The sequence below is a fragment of the Lates calcarifer genome, linkage group LG6, assembly GCF_001640805.2.
Source record: "Lates calcarifer isolate ASB-BC8 linkage group LG6, TLL_Latcal_v3, whole genome shotgun sequence".
Classification (NCBI taxonomy): Eukaryota; Metazoa; Chordata; class Actinopteri; family Centropomidae; genus Lates; species Lates calcarifer.
In genome coordinates, this window is record NC_066838.1 from 24,556,608 (window position 1) to 24,581,148 (window position 24,541).

The following is a 24,541-nucleotide window of genomic DNA, read 5'->3' on the forward strand; positions in this document are numbered from 1 at the left end:
AAGCTCAGCTGAACATGAACTGAGCATGTCGTGATGCATGTGAAAACAGTTGTAAAGCCTCACCATGTCCAGAGTGCAGGGAGGGACGTTCTCCTTCTGCTTTCCACAGAAACTGTCCAGCTGATCTCCCTGAAAGACAAAACAAGAGACAAATATAAAAGTTCTGAGCTGCCTGTGGCCTCTTACACCAGTCTGATGAGATTCATCTTGGCTGCCTGAGGTCCAGAGTTAGTTCAGGTGATTGGATTTGGCTAAAGCACAAAGCAGTCACCTTGAACGCTTCAGTGCCGGACAGAGGAGTGGTGTAAACCTCCTCAGGTACGAAAACTACAGTTCCCATGATGCAGCTTTTGATGCAGTGAAATAAGGTCTGTGGTTTTAACACAAGCTCAAGACATTTTCAGGTTTTATTCTCTGACATAAAATCGGTCACTCCTGATGTTTGAAGCTTTTAAAAGGCGGTTGCTAACGAGTGTCTAAATGAGACTACAGAGGTTGTCGGGACGTTAACATGAAAACCCATCTACTCACCAGTCCACCTTTACAGCCTCGTTGTGTTTCTACTCACGCTCTTTCAAACTCTCACTAACTTTCTAAGAAGAAAGGCTTTTGTAGAAGAGCTCAGAGCTAAATGAAATGACAAGTTGGAAGCTTAGTGGTGGAGACGTTGACGTCATGTGACCTGTGGTGTAGTTGGTTTATAGCCTAGCATTAGCTTTTTACTTCTGGAGATTGGATTCAGGCTTCAAACATCAGAACAGTGGTGTTCATCTTATCTGATCAACTAAACGTTTTAAGTATAAACAGGGCCCATCTTGTATCGACTGTTAGTCCCCAAATCCAGGTTGAGGCAATGAGGCACCATGGCGTTTTAAAGCGTTGACCGTGACCCACAACGTTCCCGGTCCGATCCCATCCAGCGACTTTTGTTCCATGTCATTCTCCTTCCTCATTTCCTGTTGTCTCTCTATTGTCATATGTATAATTAAAAGGCATTAAAATATACTCACGTTGACGGAGGTGGAGAGGCGTCCTGTTTGGAGATGGCAGCTTGGTAGAGGGGCCATCCTGTCCGGAGAGGAGTGGACTCTGCAAGACTTCCATCTGGTCCAACAACACACAGACACACACAGTGATGAGAAGCTGAGGTCTAATGAATGTAAAATGAAGCCGGCCTTGACCACAGAGCATAATACTTTGTTTCTTGAGGTTTTTGAGGCCTCTTCTTCTTTGGATCAGAGTTGTTCCTTCAAACTGAGATAGTTTTACTTCCTTCCTGTAGCTTGCAAAACCCAAAAAGCAGCATCTGTAATTAATTACTGTTAACATCTGGTGAGTTTTTGTGTTACAAGGCGACTGTTCCTGTTCAGGATTTATGTATTTTTTCCACCCGTCCCGGTTCATTAGTCATGCAGGCTGTGGACGGGAAAACACCCAGGTCAGGAGTCGTGCGCAGAACAGAGGGGAAACAGGAGTTTGTGTCTCTTCCTGTCTGCTGATCACTGTGGGTTTTTTTTTTTTTTAACACCAGCCTGTGTCGTCACTGCTGAGATTCTCATTTCTGGGAAGGATGTAATCCATCCAGAGGGAAGGCAGGATGACACATGTTGTGGAGGACATTGTTGGAGCTGATTGAACAGTACCAGAGAGCAATGCTGCATGTGCAGATCAACTTGAACCAACTTTTGTAAAAGTCCTTTGTCTTTATATTTGTTTTTAAAGCAGCTATAATCAGTACTTCCATCTCTAAAGAGCGTTTTAGCGTCTGTCAGCTCATTGTTTTGACTTCCTGACTCACAGCTTCATGGTTTCAGTTTGTTAAATTTAAAGACAGATTTATACCACGCCCAGGTGACCTAGGGGTTTAATAATAAACCTTCTTCTATTTGTATTTAACTTTTCTTAAGTGCTACTCATCTCAGACTCATTTTCTGTCATATTTCTGATAAAAAAATACATGAATGGCCAAAAAATACATGAAAAAATTCATATGTACCTCCTAGCTGGTCCATGTTGGCAGTGTTACCTCTTTCTCTGGACACCTGCAAAACAAACACACACACAGACAGTCAGGGGTGTTGAAAAGAAACACACACAAGGCAATAAATACAGCGTCAGTGTGTCCTGCACACATGCACTCAGCCAGTTGATGCTCACATGTTTCAGCCAGTGTGGAGCAAACACACTAAAAGCACTTGTGTCTATCAGGTGATCAAAGTGTAGAGGGATGAACAAAATGCAGAGACGAGGTAAAGAGTAGTGTGTGTGTGTGTGTGTGTGTGTGTGTGTGTGTGTGTGTGTGTGTGTGTGTGTTGGTCCAGACCAAACCACTTTAATCCCTTATGAGCTCAGAGAGACGGAGCCTGAGACAGACACCCCGTCTGTCCACAGCCGCCAGCCAGAAAACAAACTGATCATTTCTCTCTGACCTTCCATTTATACACACCTGAGAGCTATGACGATACAATAATCCACCTACAGTCTCTTCTTAAAAGCCCGAGCTTTACTTCTTCTACTTATTCTTTTTATACCTGATGAGTAAGTGAAAAAAGAGGAACTTTATCATCTATATTGATCTATGTTTTTGTCGACGACAAGTTTAAACTCTCCTGCTGCAGTCAGTCGTGCCAACGCCTCCGTCCAACATGAGAGTTCACGTCGTTCCGCTAAAGTCACTTCAGGTGCAGGTTACGTAACAGGTCAGACAGCGACTGTGACACTACACATTAGTCTTTTAGTCTGAGGGAGCCACACATGAGTCGTCGTCGTCACCCGTTCAACGGATTTAAAAATAATTAAATGTGCAGTTTTTTGTTAGATTAGGTGACGGGTCGATGGGTTCAGAGAGTCTGCAGGCTTCAGCAAGTGAAGTTGGGAAAGATTTCACAACAGAAAACAAAGGTTGAGGTGTTTGTGAGGTGACTGCAGGTGTTAGACACCGACAAAAAACCAGTGTGGTTCAGGCAAGTTAATACTCATCAGGGAATCATGGTGCAGCTGCTGCAAAAACAAGGGAAAAAACAGCACTAAAATGTTACTTAAAATAAGCAAAATTATCTGTTTTGTTTCAGACATCTTGGCAAGTGAAACTTTCCTCTTCTGCTGGCAGATTTTACGTCATTTTTCCTCCATCTTGGTGCTTTTTTCCCCTCACTTTTGCGAGCTGAGTTTATGCAGTGTGGTTGTAAAATGTGGCGCATTATATTTAGAGCTTGTGCACAAAAATGGAGGTGTCTATTTACTGACAAACAACAAGCGTGACTCAGGCAAGTTAATGCTTATCTGGGTGCAGCTGCTGCAGTTTTTGTTTCTTTTCATTCGATGTCTCTCAGATAATACAAAACACTGTCGCTCTTGCTGCAAAAAAACTTCTGCATAAACTCTAAAGAACAAGAAAAAAAAGCCTAAAAATGCAGAAAATATTACTTAAAATAAGCAAAATTATCTGTCTGGCTTTAAAGAACAGAGACAAATCACAACAACAAAAACCATCATCATCATCATAATAATGGATCTATCCCCCAGGGTGGATTATCTTTCACAGACCGGAGGTACAGCAGAGAAAAGGGGGAGGTGTCTGAGACTGGTGTGTGTACATGGGGGGGTAAACATATTAGGAGGGGGGGGGTCAGTGGGGTGTAAACAAGCAGGCGGACCGGTACGAGGCCAGGCTGGATCTCCCAGGAGGGCTGGATCAGCACGCTAGACAAAGAATCTGCTGCTAATCCTGATACTATTAAAGCTCTCATTCAGACCGACAGACTGACTTGCAGTTCCTCTTAATGACCCCACCCTGTCCCTGAACCCATCACACACACAAACACACAGTAAACCCAAGACAATACCCTGTTCTTACCAAAACAAAGACAGAAGACTTAACAGCCTCTAAACACGGTAATATACCGAGCCAGAGCCGCACAATAATACAGTTCAAAGTGGAGCTGATAAAGTTAGCCCATGAAGTGGACTCTGAGAGGCTGTTTTCTTTACAGATACTCTGCAGCCGTGTCGTCTGAAAACATCCTAATCCAACAGAGAGGTCAACACAAACAGACAGAGAAAGAAAAATAAAGTGAAAGCAGACTCAGGGTTAATGGCCAAACAAAGAGAACAAGAAACAACCACGCAGACGCACAAACGAAAAGACAGAGCGTAGCTACCTCTCCTGAAGGTAAACGGAGAGAAGAAAAGCCGCGAAGGGATGAAGAAGGATGAAGAGTCAGCAGAGACGTGAAGCCAGTTCTGAGGGAGTTTGATCGTACGACTGAATCCAGCACCCAGCGAGCTCCAGAGGAGGGAGAGGGGAACAGACTGAGCAGATCTGGCTTATGGCACAGGGGGGAGATGATGTGGGGAAGGGTCTCTGGAGATGGTTTTTGGGGGGGGTAGGAAGGGGAGGAGGAGGGAATAGGAAAGGCGACAGGGAGCAGGTGTTTCTAGGGAGGGTGGCCGGGCGGCTGTTCAAAGGGGGGTGTGGCCGGATGAAGGTGGGGAGGCAAAGTGTGTCATGGTGTTACAGATGGGTGAAGGAGGGGGTAAAGGGCTTTTTTTTGTTTGTTTGTATGTGTGTTTTTACTGCGTCATGGTGCCCCAGCTTCAGAATAAAGAGGCAGTTGTACAGGGAGGAGTCATTTGGGACAGGAGGGTGGTGGAGGAGCAGCTGGTGCAGGGGCAGGGGGGTGGGGGACAGTGGGAGGAAAGAAGGGAGGGAGGATAGGTGGGGCTGAGCAGGGCTGGGATGTGGAGTGTGTAGGGAGGGAGGGAGAGAGGGGTGCAGGTCAATTAATTTCAGAGTGCCTCATGACTGCATGCTTCCCCCCACCTAGGGAGGGGGGGTGGGCGGAGGAGGGTGGTAATCAGATAAAGGCTGGAAATGGGTTTAGAGCTGATTTTTATTTCTTCATTTATTGGCTTAATTACTGCTTTTTCTTTGTAATCACCTTTTATTTCTCACCAGGACAAGAAAGGGGTCGGACACGGGGACATATATGATGCAGCGTTTTAGTCGAGTCACTAAACTTCGGGTCCGAGTCATTGCGGTTGAGTCTTAGCACCAACTCTGGGTTTAAAACAGATTTTTATTTATTCATTGATTGATCGTTTAATTACCACTTTTTCTCTGTACTCATCTTTTGAAGAAAGGGGTCGGGCGTGTTGAAATATATGACACAGTATATGACAGTGCTGTAGTCGAGTCACTAAACCTCAAGTCCGAGTCATTGCGGTTGAGTCTTAGTACCGACTACGTAACCCATGTGGGCCGATCTCTCAATATTGTTATATCAAATTATTAATTTAACTGATTACAAAAAAAGTCAGAGTCTTCGTCTCCAGCTTACAAGTCTAAATGCAGTCATTGCTCGAGTCAAAGTCGAGTCACAAGTCCTGGAATTAGGGTCATGAAAATGTGTAACAAATATCATGATAATCCATCAATTAGAAGTTGTTGAGATATTTCACGCAACACCACAGATGTTGATATCATGATTGTTCTTAGGGGAAAAGTCAGCGGGCTGTTGTAGTTGTAAGTATTCTTCGTCCGAACGCCGTGAACGTCTGTAGAAAATTTCATGGTAATCCATCAAAAGTGGTGGACCGACACCCTGAAGGAGCGCTGCTAGCATGGCTAAAAAAAACAACCTAACAAAATGGGGGTGTCTTATGATGTGAAGACAGGAGGAGGGAGACAACAGGGAAGACATGGACGTAGAAGACTGAGGAGCAGAAAGTGGACAACAGGGATGATTGATGAGGTGCGGGGGGGTTAGGGTGGTGGCCTTAGGGGAGACGGTCGGATCAGCTGTCTGCGGTCATGAGCCTGCCAGCCTGCACCATTACATCATCTGCCCTGCGAAGAGGAGCTCAACAAAGAGAAGCAACAGAAGGCCAGACTTCGGCTTTACAGTGGAGGCTATTGTACAAGACCCTGAACTCTGTGTCTGCAGAACTGTATAGATCTTGTATCATCGCTCGAGGATTTCCCCAAACAATTCCTCTTTTGGTGAGAAAACTATGCAACATGCAGTAAAAAGACTCTCCAAAATCCCTCTCCGCCTCCCCACTGCGCTCCTTGATCTCACTTTTTAAAAGCCCACATAGGAGGTCAGAGTTGAGCTGCAAGTGGTGCCGGAAAAACAAAAGTCTTTGTAAGAACAGCACATTTTAATGCTTTGACTACAGGACGTTTTTTTATGCCAGGAACTGCTCCTTTGTTGGTGCTGGATGTCATGAGATCTCAACAAAAACGATCTGAGGTTTTGAGGATGAGTTTCTATATTTTTCTTACTCTCAACAAATCTCATGAAAAGACCAAAACTAGTGGTTTTATCCCAGCAACAAGTCCAAAGCCTGATATATCTCACTTTGCTGTTACTGAAGATGTGAAGTAGCAGCTGTAGTTTTTAGTGAACGTCTCTCAAACAGGAGTAAATAATGCATTTGTCAGGGACTATTTTCAGCTGCGGATTAACACATTTACTGCTCTAGTGAGTATTTACCGCAGCAGGTACAGTGTGGAAAGGTTAAAACCTCAACTTGTTTTGAGACTTGGGTCCATGATGCCAGGACAGCTGCCTGTTTCCAGTCTTCATGCTAAGCTAAGCTAGGCTAACAGGCTGCTAGCTGGATTTGTTTTGTATTTACTCTTCAGAGGAGTGAAGCTGTGAGAATATCAGATTTAAACCTGGATTTTTTTTTAATTTTTTTATTTTTTGGCCACTTGGGGGCAGCAGAAACAAGCTGTAAACACACTACTGCGATATAAATTTAAAATTAGTGATGTTTAAATACAGCAACACCATTCGCAGATATGGTGAATATGTTAGCAAACAGTTTCTTATTGACATATCCAGCAGTTAGGGAGCAATGTTATAGAATTAATTTCAAGTGGAGCCTCTGATCACTACATGAATTTAACTCAAATATTCCCTCTCTTTTAGCTTAGCATTTAATCTGGCTCTCTAGCGGCTAAATGCTCCGCTATGTTCACCGTCTAGTCGCTAACTGTCTGTTTGCTGTTTTGTTCAGAGCAGGTTGTGTACAGTGAATTTTTAGATCTTTTAAAAATTGCAAACAGCTTTGAAAATTACACTTTGAGTTCAGCGAGAGTGAAAAAAAATAAAGAATGAAGCTGCAGAAAAGCCAAAACGATGAGCTGAAAGATGCTAAAATGCAGTGAGAGGAAATGAATTCTTTTTGGGTTCTTCACAACAACAAGATATTGACTGTAGCAGCTTTATTGTGCAGACGGCTTGGGAAAAATACCAGTTAATAAACGTAACATCTGACTTGATTGGGAGGATACAACAAGTTCAGCTGATTCTAGATCAGTGGTGTTTTACAGGTTGTTGATTTTACACGCACACTGTACGGTGAATATACATCAGTTTTCTTCTTAAAGCCTCATAATGACCCGTAATGTTCTCTTCCTGTCGTAAATGGCTGCTCTGTGTTGAGGAGAGCACAGCGTGGCCGTTGTTAACGTGTCACACCTCGCGTATGAGCCCTTTACGTTCCTTTTTTTTTTTTTACACGCCTCGAGGAAATGCATGACTGGACGTTAAATGCCTCCACTTTTATGCTCCGCAAATAACAATTAGCTGCCCCCAGGGGTATGTGTGGGCGGGTGGGGGCATGAAGCAGAGCTCCGGTCACTGATGCTTGAGAGGATGTGCGAGTCAGCTGAGTGTGTGTGGTGATGGTGAAGTGAGGTTGCACCATGTGACTATAGCATGACAGGACTGGAGGGATCTGACCTCTTTGAGAACAAGCAGACTTGTTTTTTTTCTTTACTCAAACTAAAACTAATCAGGATCCTGTTTAGTTTGAGATGGAACTAAAGACGCAGCAGATTGTTAAATCACAGCTCATTAACTTCTGACTCCATATCGTGACGTGGACGTCACGCCTGTGAGGAAGGAAAAAACCTTATCTTGCTTACACAAGCTTTCAGTTCCCAGTTTATTAGGTACACCTGCCTAAAACTAATGCAGCAAATCCTCTTTTCATGAAGGTTAAAATGTTAATTTCGTTATTCAGCCAACTGTAACTGATATGTAAATTGTACTTAAGTACAGTACGTGAGTAAACGTACTTATTTTTCACCCCTGCAGGTCTTTATGTGTCGAGTGAAATGTGAGGACAAACTCCAAACCCTGCCGGTCACCATCACCGATAAGAAAAGGTAAGATCAGACTCACCTTGTCGGTCAGGTTCTCTCCCTTCTCAAACATCATCTTCAGGCTGTTGAGGGGGACGCTTGGTTTCTCGCATTCGGGCACTTCGGCCGCCGCTGTTCCCTCCTTTCCCTCTGGATCTCTGCCGGGCCTCGCCTCCATGTCGGTCAGATCCTCGGGGTGAGCTGACTGCAGCTGGTTGGAGGTGGATTCACTGATCTCAGAGTGAACCTGCGTCTCCGGTTCAGCGTCCTGGTCCAGGGAGAGCTGTGACCTGGGTGTAGGTGTGGGGTCGGTGTAGCTGCAGGGCGTGGCCTGAGATCTGTGGCTGGACGATGGTGGTTGTTGTTGTTGTTGTTGTTGCTCCCAGCGTTTCTTTAAAACACTTAGATTCCCGCTGCGCAGCGTCGAGGGCAGAGCTTCTGCAACCTGAAGAAGATTCATACATTTAACTAGATACTACTCAAACTAAAGCTCAGACTTAAATGCAGCATCAGTTGTCTTATTTCAAATTAAAAGGGAGAACCAAGAGAACACACACAAAAAAGACAAGACAAAAAGCAGCAAATTATCACATTTGAGAAGCTGGATCCAGATAATGATTGAGATTTTTGCTTAAAAAAGTTAACTGGTTCAAAAAAGAGTTAATTTAATTAATTAACTGATTAGTGTACAGAAAGATTGAGATAATTTGGTTTAACCAGAAACATCCTTATATATCAGTACCAGACTCCATTGACAAAAACAGTAGTTTTACTGAGCAGAACACAGGAGCTACTGGAGTACCACCAGTTAGTTTGTGTTATTGTGTGACTTTCAGTCAGTCTGCTGGGTTAAATTGCTTTTTTTGTCAATGGAGTCTGGTATTGCTATATAGCAATGTTTCTTGTTCAACAAAAAGGATCTTACTCTTTAATAAAATGGTCTCTGTAGATGGACACAGGCCAGTAACCAGCAGAACATCCCTGAAAGTCAAAGCGAGGTCCGACCATCGGCACAAAACCCAAAGATATTCTGTTAACTATCACATAAGTTAGAGTAAAACAACTGACGATTCATTTTCTGTCAGTTCTGGTCACGACTACCCTGCAAACAAAGACTTGTAGAAGTGACAAGGAGGCAGAGGATCACTCCCAGCCACACAGACAGTCACACATCAGCACTCCAGCTATAATGACTCATTATTCCTACAGACTTTGGTGGAGAGGAAGAACACTGAGGGATGCCTGCCACACTCTTTGACTCTGCTTTTAGTTTCCTCAGTGAATTCCATCAATGTTGGACTCACGCCACCTGATCCTCCGATCCTGCTGAATGAAGCTTTAAAAAAAAAAAAAAAACCCAAAAAACTACTTAACACTAAAACTAAAACGCAACAGCGGCTGCACACAAGTTAAATGTTTAAACAAGCAACAAAAGTTTCAAGTATGTAAAGAAGAAGAAACAACTGCACAAAAGACAAAGAGCTGCTCAGCATGCACGTCTGTAAACCTGGAGCTGCTGCTTACAGAAAAGAGCTGGAAAAAATTTTTCCTCTTTTTGTCAAAAGTTAAGAGAGTTAAAAACCTGAGAGAGAGAGGCGGTGGACGACCCGGCTGTCCAGTTGGCGTTTTGAGTGTGTATCTACGTGCGTGAGTGTGTGTTGAGTTGCTGGCCGGCTGGAAATGCTACAAGCTGTCCCAGATGTGCGAGCCTTGAGAAGTGATCAGAGCAGCATGAAGTAACCAGCCCACCCCCAGTCTACAACACGAAGAGAGAGGGGGGAGGAAGGAGGGGAAGGAAGCAGAGAGGGAGTGAAGGGAGGAGGAGGAGGAGGAGGAGGAGGGAGAGAAAATCAGAAACAGAGACAGTCAGTGAAGGGAAAGAGGGAAAATAAGTCCAGGAAATGAGAAAAAGGTAAAAGGGGAGAGAGCGCTGGAAACCTAAACAGGGGGTTCACAAAGAACTGCACAGTGACCAAACCAGGATGAATAATAATCCTCTGATAAGCCTCCAGGACTGGTGTCTACATCTGATGTTTATGTAAGGGATTGGAGTCGAGTAACAGCAGAGTAACACCTTTACTTTTTCTGCTGAAAAGATTCACTGATTTACTAAAGTGCAAAGAAAGAAAAAAAAAGATAAGAGAAGATCTTCATGAAAGTAAAATTCCTGTTTGATGTTCTGCATTAAAAACAAGGAAGTTAAAAAAGTCTACAGCTGCTGCGGTGTAGTCAAATAAAACGGTGCAACATCAAAGTATGTTGTTGTTGCCACTGACAGGCTCAGATTGTGTCTGACAAAGAGATGGACCTTTTTATTAAAGAGTAAGACCCTTTTTGTTTAACCAGAAACATTGTTTTATATGGCTACCAGACTCCATTGACAAATATGGTTATTTTAGGAAGCAGAGCACATGAGCTGCTGGTATACCGCTGCCTCGATCTGTTTCTTTCTTTGTGTTATTGTGTGACTTTCAGTGGTGGAGGAAGTATTCAGATCCTGTAAATAAGTAAAAGTGCCACACAATAACACGAACAAACAAACTAATGGAAGGCAGCAAATCCTGTGTTCTGCTCCCTAAAATTCCTGTTTTTGTCAATGGAGTCTGGTACTGATATATAGCGCTGCTTTGGATTTCAGGAACAGGCCTGTGACTGATTTTGTGTCTGTGTCAGTGTTTAGATTTGGGACTGACTGATGCATAAATGTAAATATAAAATAGATTAATTGATTATTTGTGTGTAAAACGTGGAAAATATCCACTAAAACATCCCTGAAAGTCAAGGCAAGGCCTTCAAATTGCTGCCTGGATTGGTTAATTTGTTTTTTTCGTCTTTGCTGTTCTGTGAAAAATATTTATTTCTAAATTCCATATATTCAATGTTCCTTTAGAAGTTGAGAAAATTCCTCTTCTTCCTACTCAGAGTAAAAAAACTCCCAACTAATGAGAAGTGGATGTTTGGAGATACCAGTGTGCTCTCCAGTCCAGAGACGGCACTAACAAGCCTCCCCACGCAGATCAGGTGGGACGGAGGCGTCTTGTTACCGCCGCAGCATGACAGCAGATGCCATTGTTGCTCGCCTACTTTTACTGGCGCTCTGCACACACACTGCAGAGGTGTGTGTGTGTGTGTGTGTGTGTGTGTGTGAGCAGCAGACGTCTCACTCTCAGATTATTGTCTCTGAAATGAAGCTTCTCTGAATCTGCTGCATGTGGATCAACAGGTGTGGGAGGAAAGCTAGCAGCTGTATGTGTGAGTGGAAACAGGAGGTGGAAAGTAACTGAGTGGGATTTTTAAGTATTTGTACTTTACCCTCTACATTTTGGAGGAAATATAGTACTTGTTGCTGCACTGCGTTTATCTGAACGTGATCGATTTCACGTACAAAAAACATTTAATCATCTGGCAGCATCAAGAAAAATACTCTGCAGGTGTCCATTTAACAATGAGACTGATAAAAGGAGTAAATTTAGCAAAAAATAAATAAAAACAGGAGAGTGAGAGAGATGTCAGTCAACCATGACGACACAGTCCTGACGGGAAAAACATTTTTAAGCTACACAACAATTCTTGAAATGATTCAAGTGGAAGAATCAATCAATAAAATGAAAAAACAAGTGGCAGATTAATTAAAAATAACTGTTATTTGCAGCCTGAGTAATTTTACACCGTTAAAATGTCGGAGTATCAAACCTGAAAATGTCTTGAGCTTGTGATAAAACCACAGACCTCATTTAACTGAAACCTACGAGAGACGAGGGAACTGGGAGTCCTGACGTGCTAACTTACTTCCTGGTTTTAGGACTCATTCATGCAGAGGATGGTTGCTTTAATACATTTACTCAAACCTGCCGTGTAGAACCTTTGTCTCCCCCCTTGTGAGAGTAATTACAATTCGTGTTTGTCCTTGCCGTCTGTTTTTAGACAGTAATCCTCCTAAACACAGAGTTTCTTTTTTATCTGAAGCATCAGAAACTCCTCTTAGACACTTCTGAGGTTTCTACATCACAAACTCTGCCACACTAGCTGCTGTAGTCTACTCACTACACTCGGTTCTAGCAAACCAATCGTCGCCGGCTGACGTGATACGCTTCGCTACTGGAGACAAGATTAAAAACTACCCGATGCTCAAAGGTTCAATCTGCGCTGTGTGAACTTGTTTTTATGTAAAAGCTTCAGTAAAGGATCTGAACGCTTCATCCTTCGCTGTGAGGGAGAGGATCAGCGAGTGCAGACGAGATTTATTTCATACTGGACATGGTTTCTTACCGCTTTCTTCTTCTCTGCGCTGCCCTCCTCTGCTGCCATCTGGTACCTGAGGAGGAGGACAGACAGTGGATGAGAGGACGCTGATGGATATAAGAATGTCAGACAAACTAAGAAGCAGAGGCATCTGGTCCTGCCCTTCCCTGCTACACTCACACCCAGGAAATGAAGATGAAATGTCCCCTGCTCCTCTCCAAAAACATTAGATGATTTCATGTGTTGCAGTGAATCTGGATGGAAAATCTTCAGCCCACGCAGTCGATTCAGTGTTTGGTCCATTTCTGTTTATATATCGTAAAACTCATCTAAAGAAAAGATCTCTGTCTCACTTTTACGTCTGTAAAACAGTCTGAATGTTTAACACTATGTCAGGCCAAAGCTGACTTTACTTTAATTTATTTATTTGTCACATTTATGTGTTGTAGTCCTGCAACTGACCCACCACCACATCAGCAGTGATTAAGAGGTTAATCTGCCATTTATTTTCTAGATTTATCTCTTAATTGTTTAGTTATTTAATCCATAAAATGTCAGATAATAGTGAAAATACTAAGCACTATTTACAGCACATATTCAAATAGTTTGTTTCATCCAAAAATATTCAGTTTTTCCTTCACACACGCTACGATAACCAGTGAATTATTGGCATTTTTGCCTGAAAAATTACTGAAATTATTCATTAATTATCCTAAAAGTTGCTGATTAATAAAATCAGTTGACTAATCAGTTAATAGACAAAATGTTTCTGTTGTAGTTTAATTCAAACAAAGTAAACTTCTTTGCATGTTTGATTATTTCTTTATTCAAAGACTAAATTTAGTGTTTCCCTAAAAAAGACAAAGAAAGAAAGTGTGGATATCAACGTGTATATATGTATTTTTTCACATTATATGTATATTCTTACATGTTTTACGGGGTTAAAATCTAAATTCAGTCTCAGAAGTCAAACAGTAATAGTTGTTTAGCCTGGAACTGCCGCAGAAAATCAGTTTTATAAGACTTTGGTAGAAAAATATTTCATCTCTTTGCTCTGAGACTCTAACTCCTTGTTAAGAGGAGGAAACCTACTGTGAACGGTGTTTTCATCACTCACAGACACAGAACAGCACTAACTCCTAGTGGTCAGATGGAGTAAATACAGACAGGACGTCCCACCGTGCAATTCATAAATTTAGTAACTTGATTTGTTGTGTTTAACAGGTAAAAGGTTGGAGTTCTGGGTGGTGGTTTGCTTTTATTGTGACTTCAACTCTTAGTTTTACTCCAGAAACAGAAACTGGTAGGTTGATGTATGTGGTAACCACATTCTTTTTCACTAAAAAGAGGAAACTGAAAACAGCTGAGTGGCGAGATGTTGTTAGGGAGACGTGTGGCCTCATTTCTGATCAGAAAACTGGGTGAGACAGTGACTTATCTGCTGAGTGGCTGCTGCTAAATTATTTAAGTCATGGTCAAAGCCAAAGAGAGGGAGAGAAAGAGATGGGGGGGAGAAAAGGTGAGGAGAGACTTACTTGGAGAAGCGCTCGGCGATGGCGGTGTTTTTGCCCCGTGCGGAGACAATGGACAGCTCTTTGGCGGTGACCCTCAGTGACTGGGACGCCCACTGTCTGCGGCCGAAGGGAGCGACGGAGGCCATGTTTTGCTGCACGTCTGAGCGATCAATCTGCCTGTCAGCTTTCCAGGAACGCAGCTCTGAGAGGAAAGAAGGAAAGGAAAAGGAAGATGTTCACGCAAATAAAAACAAAACTGAGGCGAAGGTGGTGTGCTGTTGATTCTGCTCCTCTCCTCTGCAGCTTTTGCTGCTTTGACACCGGCGAGCTGAAGCAGCAACACCCTTCCTGTGCATTTAAATTTTTATGACAGCCCCCTCACACTGCTGAAGCAATGTCATACTAACCTCTTTGTGAGCAGTTAAACAGGCTTTAGATCAAAGTTAGGCTTTTATATCAGCGCTAAAACCTCACTCAGACATCAGTATTTTGTCAGATTACACATTTGCCTGTGTGTTACCACTGCTGCAGTACAAAACCTCACCCAGACATCAATATATTTTGTCTGACTACACATTAGACTGAGTTACCACTGCAGCATGGAGCAGTGTCTGAGTCAGAAAGTCAATAGAGCACGTCACACACCCATTGACCATCTGTTCCCTGTGTGACGCTGCTCTAACTGAGCCTCCAGGGCAACTACCAGCAGACAAGACAACTGATACTCCTTCATTACACAAACCCCCCACCTGTTCTTGTATACACACACTTTCACAACACACACGTCTCTACCTGCCTGCAACTTCACAGCCTCGCGGGCTCGGAGACGTGCAGACACACGCAGCAGCAGCAGCAGCAGCAGCAGCAACGCCGTTAGCTAAAATAACTGTCATCTGTGAGTTATACACGCTTCGGATGAGTTCAACAATGAGGCCGATGAGCGGGCCGATGACGACAGAGGGGAGGGTTGGAGCTCGAGTCACAGGCCCGACGTCACTCAGCAGGTGGGCCTTTGTGGGATGTTACCCAATTAGGACCGGCTTGTTAATTTCTACAACACCGTTTTCTTTGTGTCGAGCTCTGGGGTCGTTAAAACAACACCCAAGAAACACGGTGACACTGTATTACTCTCAACAAGAAACCTAAACCTAAAGAACCTAAAGAGAAGTTTTCTATGATTTAAGACAAGAGAGGCAACAAGTGACAGAAGCCAAAAACCATCCAATGTTTGGCATCATTGCTTGAAAAATGAGTAATCAGTGATCACATGCTGGATGGGAGGATGTTGCCCAATTACTGTAGAACGGGCTCATTCATTTCTACAACCATGAGAATGTAACAACGGGTCCTCTCCAATCAAGATAAGCTTCTTATCTGATGGACAGAACCGTGAAAATACCCAGATAAATTTCCTCAGAGCCGAATGTGACGTATTCAGAAACAAAGACATGTTGAGTTTATGATGATAAAAGCACAGAAAAGCAGCAGATCTTCACATCTGAGAGGCATGTTTGCCGTTTATAATTAATCAAATTGTCAGTGCCGATCAACTAATCGATTATTTGACCGATCAGTCGTGTCAAACATCGCAATTCCTCTCCTTCCAAATACAAATGAGGGATGATCGTGACTGTTTGGGGTAATTCAGGTCGCCACTGTCACTTGGGTTTAGATTGCAAACAAAGCAGCATGTAAAACTGACGCAGTCCATGCAAAGTTTAGTTTTAAAAAGTCTCAAAGTTCAATAGAGAAATTTGAGACCCGGCCAGAGGTTAGGAGAAGCAGAGAGCAGCTTGATTTTTTTTAGATTTTTGAAGATCAGAAGGATGCACCGGTGCTCTCTTTTAAACTTCAAACAGACACACAATGAAGAAGCTTCATGTTTCAAACAGTTTAACCTTGATTTTTAAACATCATCCAGTGGAAAACAAACAGAAACTGATGCAAAAACACCACCACCTACCTGTGACTGTCTCAGCTGTTTTACTCCCTGACGCTCGTCTGTCTCAGAATTCCTCTACTTGTGTTACTTCCTTCTCCTTTTTTACTCCTCAGCTGCCTCCACTAGTGCCTTTTTGAGTAGACAGGGAAGTAGGAGGAGTCCCACCGCTCCCATTTAACTCCTCTCAGCCAATAATGAAACAGAGTTCACCTCCACCTGGCAGGTACAAGCTCTCTTTCCTCCGCATGTCCAATCAGCAGCACTACAAAGCAACCTGAAGGCATGTGGTGAAAGCCCCCTGTGTTGAACAACATGGCAGACAGGCAGTGGGGGAGGGAGGAAGACGAGGGAGGAGGGGGAGGAGGAGGAGGAGGAGGAAGGGGGGGAATCCCACACTGGATTCCTGGAAGCTGAGTGAACTGCAGACTCCTGGCTGCCCACTTTCTCACAAGGTCAGAGGTTTAGAGGATGTGACTCATTCACAATCCTGGCTGACTGCGCTGAAACAACGAGGGAGGTGGTTTAGAGAAAAGAAGAGGATGTGTTGCTTAAAGATAAAGTTTTTTTGTTAATGAGACAAAGAAATCCCCATCTAACCTGTGAAGTCTTCAAATGAGGAATAAGGTGCTTTCACATGCCAGAGAAATTTGTCCACAACGCTTTTATTCCCCTTTATCTTTATTATCAGAGCTGAAAGGATTAAATGATTGTTAGACTAGTGGATGTGAGGATATACTGCTTTTTTAATATCATTGTGAAGTCAGTCTCTTCGAGTTTAGGACAAAACACTGATGTCTGAAGACGTCACCTCAGGCTCAGACATTTTAAACAACAATCAGCAGATCAATAATGTTGCATTATGATTCCTAATCTTAAACTTATTAAACTCTACAATCAATGACTCTGATCATAGTGTTTTAATCCTGCGATAGGCAGCAAAAAAGGCTGTAAATGCAACGCTGATGTCATTACCTCAGATTCATGCTCGCAGATACATAATCCAAAGTGAAGTTGGGTCCAGTATTCGCTCTCGTTTCTCCACCAACTCCTGAGTGAAATATCTGGCTCTTTAGATGCTAAATGCTCCACTATGTTGTTGCTAACTGTGTCTGTCTGCTGTTTGCTGCAGAGCAGGTGGTGTACAGTGAGTTTTTAGAGCTTTTTTTGGGCTGAAAACAGCTGCTGAACTAAAACAGTGAAGCTGCAGAGTCTAAAACCCCCACAAAAAAAGAGCTAAAAGACACTAAAACAGTCTCCACCCCACAGAGTCTGCTGATAAGTAAATGGAGGTTTATCTGATCCATTGCTATTGATTGAAGCTGCTTTAAATGAAGAATACATGGATGCAACCTGCTCGTACAAATATAACTAGACCTCATACAGCTGGAACCTGGAAACCAGAGTCCTACACAGATCATTAGTAGCTTCCACTGACAATGTTGTATCATTATCTGCAGATTATTTCCTTGGTTAATCATTTATCCATTTCATTTGCAGAACTTTGAAAAATACATTTAAACACACATCTTCCCCAAAGATATTTAAAGTTAAAACAAGAGGAATCTGTGTGAAAAGCTGGAACCAAAGTACTTAAATAATTATCCGAATAGTTGCAGATTCATTTTCCAACTGTTTCAACGGCACACACATTTTTTATTCACCATCTTAACCAAGAAAATTCTTTGTCAATTCTCCTCCACGTTTGAGGTGGTACGTTGAGGCGCCCTGGGATAATTAGATCCCAGCTTTGCGGTGGCACTAAAGACTCTCAGATCCACCAAATGTCACATCTCTAACAGTGAGTCAGGCTAATCCCAAACACATGACGGCTGTAGAGAGGGGCTGGCCTCATGTAGAAATTCCCAACAACTACACTCGGGATTCCTGAGAATTTCAAGGTAAAGGTTGAGGTTATAGTTTTATTTTCCCCTGCAGGATGTACAGCGGTCATTTACAATCTGATCTGAAGTCACTTTTTCTTTTGCTTCCTTTTTAAAGCACCAAGCACTTAAGCAGAAGTGGGGGGTGGTGGGAGTTTACACAGTAGATAAGTGGTTTCAAATATCCAGTCTCAACATTAGGAAATCTGTCCTGTAGAGCTCTAATGATTGGCCCATTAATCAGATAGAAAAAGCTTCTCCAATATGAGAACTCATCTGTTTTTCTGTGTTTTATATAAATGTAAACTAAATATCTTTTAAGCAAAATTATGAACCTTTTTTTTAATTATGGTTTTTGATGGCTTTATGTAAACTGCTGGAATCAGGCCCAACAAGTTGAAGAGTAATGCTGAACTGTAGATCAGTTAAAAAGACTCATTAAAAGAAGTCATTAAAAACCAGCGTTCATCTCTGATATCCAGCCAGGAAACTTTGAAAATATCAAGAATTTTAAATGGAGTTTGGTGGGTTTGTTAGAGGGACAGCACTTCCTGCTCCTGAAGCCGGGGATCATGGGTAATATAAACCATTTGGGTTGTGTTCCAGTCCAGTGAGTGGGACTACACTTCTAAGAGATTGATAGACTTTATTTTCTGTGCATGAAAACTACTCGACCGCTCGGACTCAGAGCTGAACAGAATGAATTACCACTCGTGGCTGCAGGGGGGCGCTGCTGCTTAGTAAAAGTTCAATTTTGTCGCTTTAAGTTTTTCATAGTGCATTCTGTTTACATTAGAGGTTGGAAGTCGGAACTGGGAGTTCACATCACCTATGTCGGGGTTCCTGTTGAGAGGTCGATAAAACATGGACGCTCGCAGACAGCTTCAAAACAAATCTGCACTCCACCTGAAGAACACCTCAGCTGTTAATATTAGACTCACTTAATTGAAGTGAACTGCTATAAACAGTAAAATTAGCAGAGAGTTCACTACTATTGATGCGAGTAGCAGCCATCTTGAATCCTTATGTCGGGGTTGGTGGGTTTAGGTTGGAAATATGATTTTAGGGTTCGTTCCAGTTGAACGTTTCAACAAGGAACACAAAACTCTGACCTCTGAGAACGCACCACAACTATTCGTTGGATAAAACAAAACATGAGGATATCACCCTGGACTCTGGGAAACTGTAGAGACTATTTTCTGTTTATAATGAAGAAATAATCTGCATTTTAATCAATAATGGAAATAATCAAGCTGCAGGCCAGTTGTTGTATGTGCGTACACCATGGCAGAACCTCCTTTACCCTGTATGACCCAGCTATAAGTATATGCCATTCAGTCTGTATAGGCTAGACAATGATCTACACAAGATAAATAGACAAATGTCATAGTACAAGTAGGGACACACTCAGATATGAAATCATCGGCACAGATCAGTGTCTGTGTGGTGACTCAGTGTCATTAGGAAAGAGAAAGGGTGAGTTATAGTTATTACAGCCACCCAGTCATCTGTTCAAACACGGAAACCTGTTCCAGTGTTCAATCTGCTGAGAAGGCACCTGTGAACAAGATTATACTAAGCACTGACTTCTTCCTTGAGCAACACTCAAAAAACCTCCCAAAATATTAATTTCACAGCAAAGAAGAGTATTAATTCTCACACTTTAGGAGCTAGAACCATGAAATCTCTGATATTTTCACTTAAAAAAAGACGGAAATATTTAATTGATTACCAAAAGTTGCTGCTAAAACATCTGTACTTTTACTCGAGTTGTATTTTCATAGGACTTTTGCTTGTAATTGAGTTTTTCCTGATCATTGTTCTAGTACTTCTACTTAAATAAAGTATCTGAATACTTCCTCTAGACAGGCAGATTTCTCTCTGCTTGTAGAAGAGACTTTTGTAATACCACAGTCCATGTTGTAATGTCCACAGCCTCAATGTGACCTAAGGGGCTCTCCGGATTTTACACAATAAGATCTGTTTATTTTTGTGGGGAAGTACCGATAAACAGTCATACAGTGTCCGCAGTCTGGAGGAGCTTTCCAAATATGGAAGTATCAGTTGTATCTCTGCTTAAACTTGGACACTACAAACAGAAATCTTCTGTTTTAAACTGGGAATGGGGAGTTAGAAGACGTGGTCGTTTACCAGGAAGGAAAGGGCTAACATAATGATGCATCATGGGAAGTGTAGGAAACTTCCATGTTTAGTGAGGGTTTGTAGGGGCCATGCCCCTGGACATAACAGGAGCTCATCTCTTGGTTTCAGGATAAATCCACTGGGAACCATGACTGTCTTCACCAATATTTGTCCCAATCCATCTTGTAGATCTTGAGATAGTCCAATGGATAAATGAAAACTTTGACCAGTTGGTGGCGCCAGAGGAAAAGTCAGTGGATCACTGATGATTCATCCTGAGATTGTGGAGATCTGTACTAAATTTCATGTCAAACCATTTAAAAGTTATAAAGATATTTCACTCTGGACTAAAGTCGTGGACCAACCAACACATATCTAACTGTATTACACAGGTGTTATTACCTGCTGTAAGGCTACATAGCAGCTGCTTCTGGAGATTAAAATGATAACAGAACCTGATAAACCAACCTGCTCACCTGTTATAGGGAATAATACATCACCGTGGCTGCAGTCCAGCTGGCTGCCATGACACATCACCTTAATAGGAAAACTTCAGACAGGTTTTCTGTCCTCTGTCAGACTATGAGACAGGTACAGCTCAGGTGTAAACTGACTCAAGATCTTGTCTCTACACGAAGCTGCGACCTGAGATACGTCCTGTTGACACATGTTTCCTCCTGAGACAGTTGCTTAATTTCTATCCAAGTTGTATTTCCCAATGACTCACACTCACCTGAGCTGGGACAGGTAACCTAGTTATTCAGGGACCGCTCAGCTGACAGGCAACAGCAGTTTTAATCAACGGCAATTAAGTTACTGTGAGACTCATATCCTTCTTCCAGGTGGTTAGTAATACCTGAGCAGTGTTTCTCTCTGAGTGAAGAACAAAGCAGGTACCTAAGTAAATGTTGGAGTTACTTTCCACCACTGCAGTTTGTGTAACACCTTTCAAAATAAGAGTCTACCCTGCTCATAATTTAGTACAATATCTCACTCTTATACTGTATATTCAGTTACCTGATGACAGTAATTCTCTGGACCTGCAAGTCATATTTTAGTCCAGCAGGTGGCGCTGTGGCCTTTAAAGTAAAGTTTATAAGCAGCAAATCTTGCAATGCTACTATTTTGCCACTAGATGGCAGAAAACAACAACTAAAAGAGTGCATGTGCTGTATGAGAGTGCATCTATCTATCCATCTATCCATCTATCCATCTATCTATCCATCTATCCATCTATCTATCTATCTAAAGCTGCTGCACATTGCTCAGGACGTTTCCATTGCAGACAATTACTGGCCTGTACACTCTGTCACTCCACATACCTGGCAGCCTACCTACATATTTAGCTAAGTGTGTGTTCAGCAGTTCCATTCTTCTCTGCTATATTTAGTCTGTTTGGTCACTCTGGAAACATTTAAACAGAAGCAGATATGAGACCGTGAAGGAACATTTTCTGAACCAACCTTTTTACACATTAAGTTACAGTCTGTGGCTTGAGTTTGAGACTTAATTGTTTGACTTGTTCAGTTTTTATTCATTTGCTCTCTGATAGATTTATCTATTCTACACTTTATTAAATAACTTATATCCTCTTAATTATGCATGCATTCATGCATTTTTATTTCCTTAATTAAATAATGTTACATCTCATCTTTACATGAAGCACTTTGGTCAGTATTTATCGTTTTTAAATGTGGTCTATGAATACATTGACTTTACTAACAAAGATACAACATTCAATACAGTATTTTTTAAAAATCAGGCTATCTCAAACTGTGCTGCTACGATTTTGACCATGGTGTCTCTTCTGAGTCCATTTTATGGAAGTTGCTTGACACAAAGGCAGAGAAAAGGTTAAAAATGGAAAATGCAGGCAAGAGGGTGAAGTGGTCGGTAACAGGCAGGCAGGGAAACCAAGGAAAAAGGAGCATTCAGAAAGTGAAGTCTAAAATCAAGCAGGAAAAACTGGTTAAAAAAAGGAATGGAAAGTTACAGCTGGGTTGGCACACAAGAGGAAATGAACCAGTCTTTGTACTAAGGAGCTAAGCAGGGAATGGGGAACAGGTGAGCAGGTGGGCGTGGGGGGAGAGGGGGGATCAGGTGAGTGGAAAGGCGGGAGGTGCTGGGGTTACTGCAGGCCAGGTGGGAGTGGCAGGGTCTGACATGATAAGGCAGTTTAAGTTTTTCAACAAATGAATACCTGAATGAAATGAAGTACTTTCACCATCTGCCGCTATTTATTTGAATTTATTTGAATATCTGAAGCTGTGAGCTGATGTAATGTACAATACTGTCTGCTTTGAATTTACTTAATTTTGTCACTGCAAACTAAAATCCTGCTTAGAAGTGGGACACAGTAACACAACTCATTATTATGTTTTTGGGTTGTCTGTCCATCGGTCCCATTTTCATGAATGCAATATCTCAATAACACTTTGAGGGAAATTCTTCAAATTTGGCACAAACGTTCATTTGGACTTAAGGATGAACTCAGGAAAATTTGGTGATCATAGGTCAAAGGTCAAGGTTACCTCACAAAAAACACTTTTGGCCATAACTCAAGAATTCTAGAAAAAGTCCTGTAGTGGGATTCATTTGGATGTAAACAAAAGTGAAAATGAACAAATAATAACAGAAAAATAGATGATGCCCATCAAACACATCAGTCAAATCCTCTTGAGTTCACTGTTAATATACTGGGAGAAATGTTTTTTCAGCTTTCAGAGTGGGGTGTGGTGTTTGGTAACCACCTGTTTAACGTTAGGGTGGATGAGCCCCCTACTGTTGGTGTATGTTGGTCCCCACCACACATGTATGAAATTCCTGCCCTGTAGGACACATGTTTAACACACATGCACACCCTACATCAGCTGACCTTCATTTATGGTGTGTTTACTTCCACCACCAGCCCCCCTCCTCTTTTTTCCTCATAAATTCCCCACCCTGGCCTGTAGTATGACAAAAACAACACGAGGAACCAGACCCTTTGTATTCATGGCAAGACCTGATACAGTATTTGTAGTTCTACAGAAACACATATTAATATCATTTTATGCAGTAGGCTGCCTGATAAGTACAGAAATGTCAAAGATAGGTTAGAAAAAGGTTAGAAAAAGTGATTCCATTACACATTTTGTCCACCAGAGAGCACTGATGTAGTAATAAAAATAAAAAGAAAATAAAAAGAAATAGTAATAAAAAGAAAAATTTACATCAGCTAATATTCTGTTATCAGATGTTTGCCTCTGTTAAAAAGTGATGTAGTTGTATTATGTGACATTCTCTAAAAAATAACTATATTTTGATGTGTAAAGTGATTTAAAATATAGGGATTAATTCTAGGAATAGTTTGTAAACATAAGCTAGATGCTAAAAAAAATCAATTAAAAAAAATTGCTTTGAATGCAAACTCCAACTATATCTCTATACTTTAAAGGAAATCTCTCTTTTCCCATGTACCTCAAAAATGGCAACGTACTCTGAAAATAACATAATAACATCTGAATACAGAGTTTGGATAACTGTTAATGGTTGTTATTTCTGTAATTAAGTAAGTACTGTAAGTGAGTTTTAATCAAAGTGATCTAATGTTTGTCCACTGTCATATAGTACATGAGAATACCTGAGCACAACATGTGGAAATGAATATATAGGTATAGCTGTAGATGTTATGTGTGTTTGTGTGAGTGTGTTATACTGTATATCATAGTTCATGGACAGTTGAGGACCTTGACATTTAAAGAGCAGAGGGTTGTATCCATATAAAGACGTGGACCACAGGCGACAAACTCACATATCCACTGATGTGGATAAAAGTAATTTTTCACACTGCTCACTTATTTTGGCGTCGGTAGGATGTTACAGCTCTACCTCTGCTATGATTGGAGGAAAAAACATGGGTGGAATCTGCACCTGGATTTGATTTGGGGATTGGGGGGGGTTGAGGGGGCTCCTCTTTTGTCAGGATGCAGGAAACATATTTAGCAACTGGCAGAGAGTAGAAAAATGGTCAGAAGACAATCTGTCCTATGGTTTGATCCACAGCAGCCTGACACAGATTACTTGTACCATGTGGTGAACAACTGTATTCTGATGTGCACAATGTGTCCTTGGCAAAGCCTGTTCATCTGGGTATAGATTAAGTTTTATTTGTTTTTCGTTCACTTGTTGTGTTGCACCCGCCGGGGAGACCACATACCTCTCTTGTCATGTGACTCTATACGTCGATGCTGTGCTTGTTAAATGTTTGCCCCACTTTTATCAGAGTTATTGGTAGGATGGACGGCCATTTATGTAGCACTTTTCTAGACTTATTGGACACTCAAAGCACTTTACATTACAAGACCTATTCACACATTTTTACAAAGTCTCATTGTTAAAGCACACTAGAGCTTCAGCTACACACTTCATATATCCGATGATGATAATGAAGTAAGTAAGCCAGTAAAATGGGTTTCATTGGCTGTGGCTCAGGAAAGGAAGAAGAGGTTGTCCCCGACTCCTCTGGTCTGCATGCCGAAGTAATACCGAACCCCAAATTGCCCAGATGTATCATTGTTCAACAGAAAACGTGATCAACCTGAGGTTAGGATCAAAACACTTTATAGTCATATTAATCAATAAAACTCAGCATCTCTGTGCGCTTCTAGCCCAGTTCCACCAA

The 24,541-nt window shown here is 41.9% G+C and overlaps 1 protein-coding gene across 8 annotated transcripts in view; it reads right to left on the minus strand.

Annotated features, from left to right (window-relative positions):
- The window catches only part of lima1a (LIM domain and actin binding 1a), a 75,194-nt gene that overhangs the window by 21,240 nt on the left and 29,413 nt on the right, over nucleotides 1-24,541 (minus strand). The window contains exons 1-4 of one of the 8 annotated variants that reach the window (XM_051071426.1): nucleotides 15,878-16,168; nucleotides 13,936-14,116; nucleotides 12,428-12,473; nucleotides 8,199-8,603 (exon numbers count right to left, since the gene is read on the minus strand). The exons of 1 other annotated variant lie outside the window; for it this stretch is intronic. In XM_051071426.1, the coding sequence (XP_050927383.1) occupies nucleotides 8,199-8,603; nucleotides 12,428-12,473; nucleotides 13,936-14,060 (576 nt within the window). In that variant the 5' untranslated portion in view covers nucleotides 14,061-14,116; nucleotides 15,878-16,168. Of the gene's footprint in view, nucleotides 1-1,996; nucleotides 2,043-8,198; nucleotides 8,604-12,427; nucleotides 12,474-13,935; nucleotides 14,117-15,877; nucleotides 16,169-24,541 lie in introns of those variants that run through there. 6 more of the 8 variants (XM_051071420.1, XM_051071424.1, XM_051071423.1 and 3 more) reach the window with 6 other exon arrangements.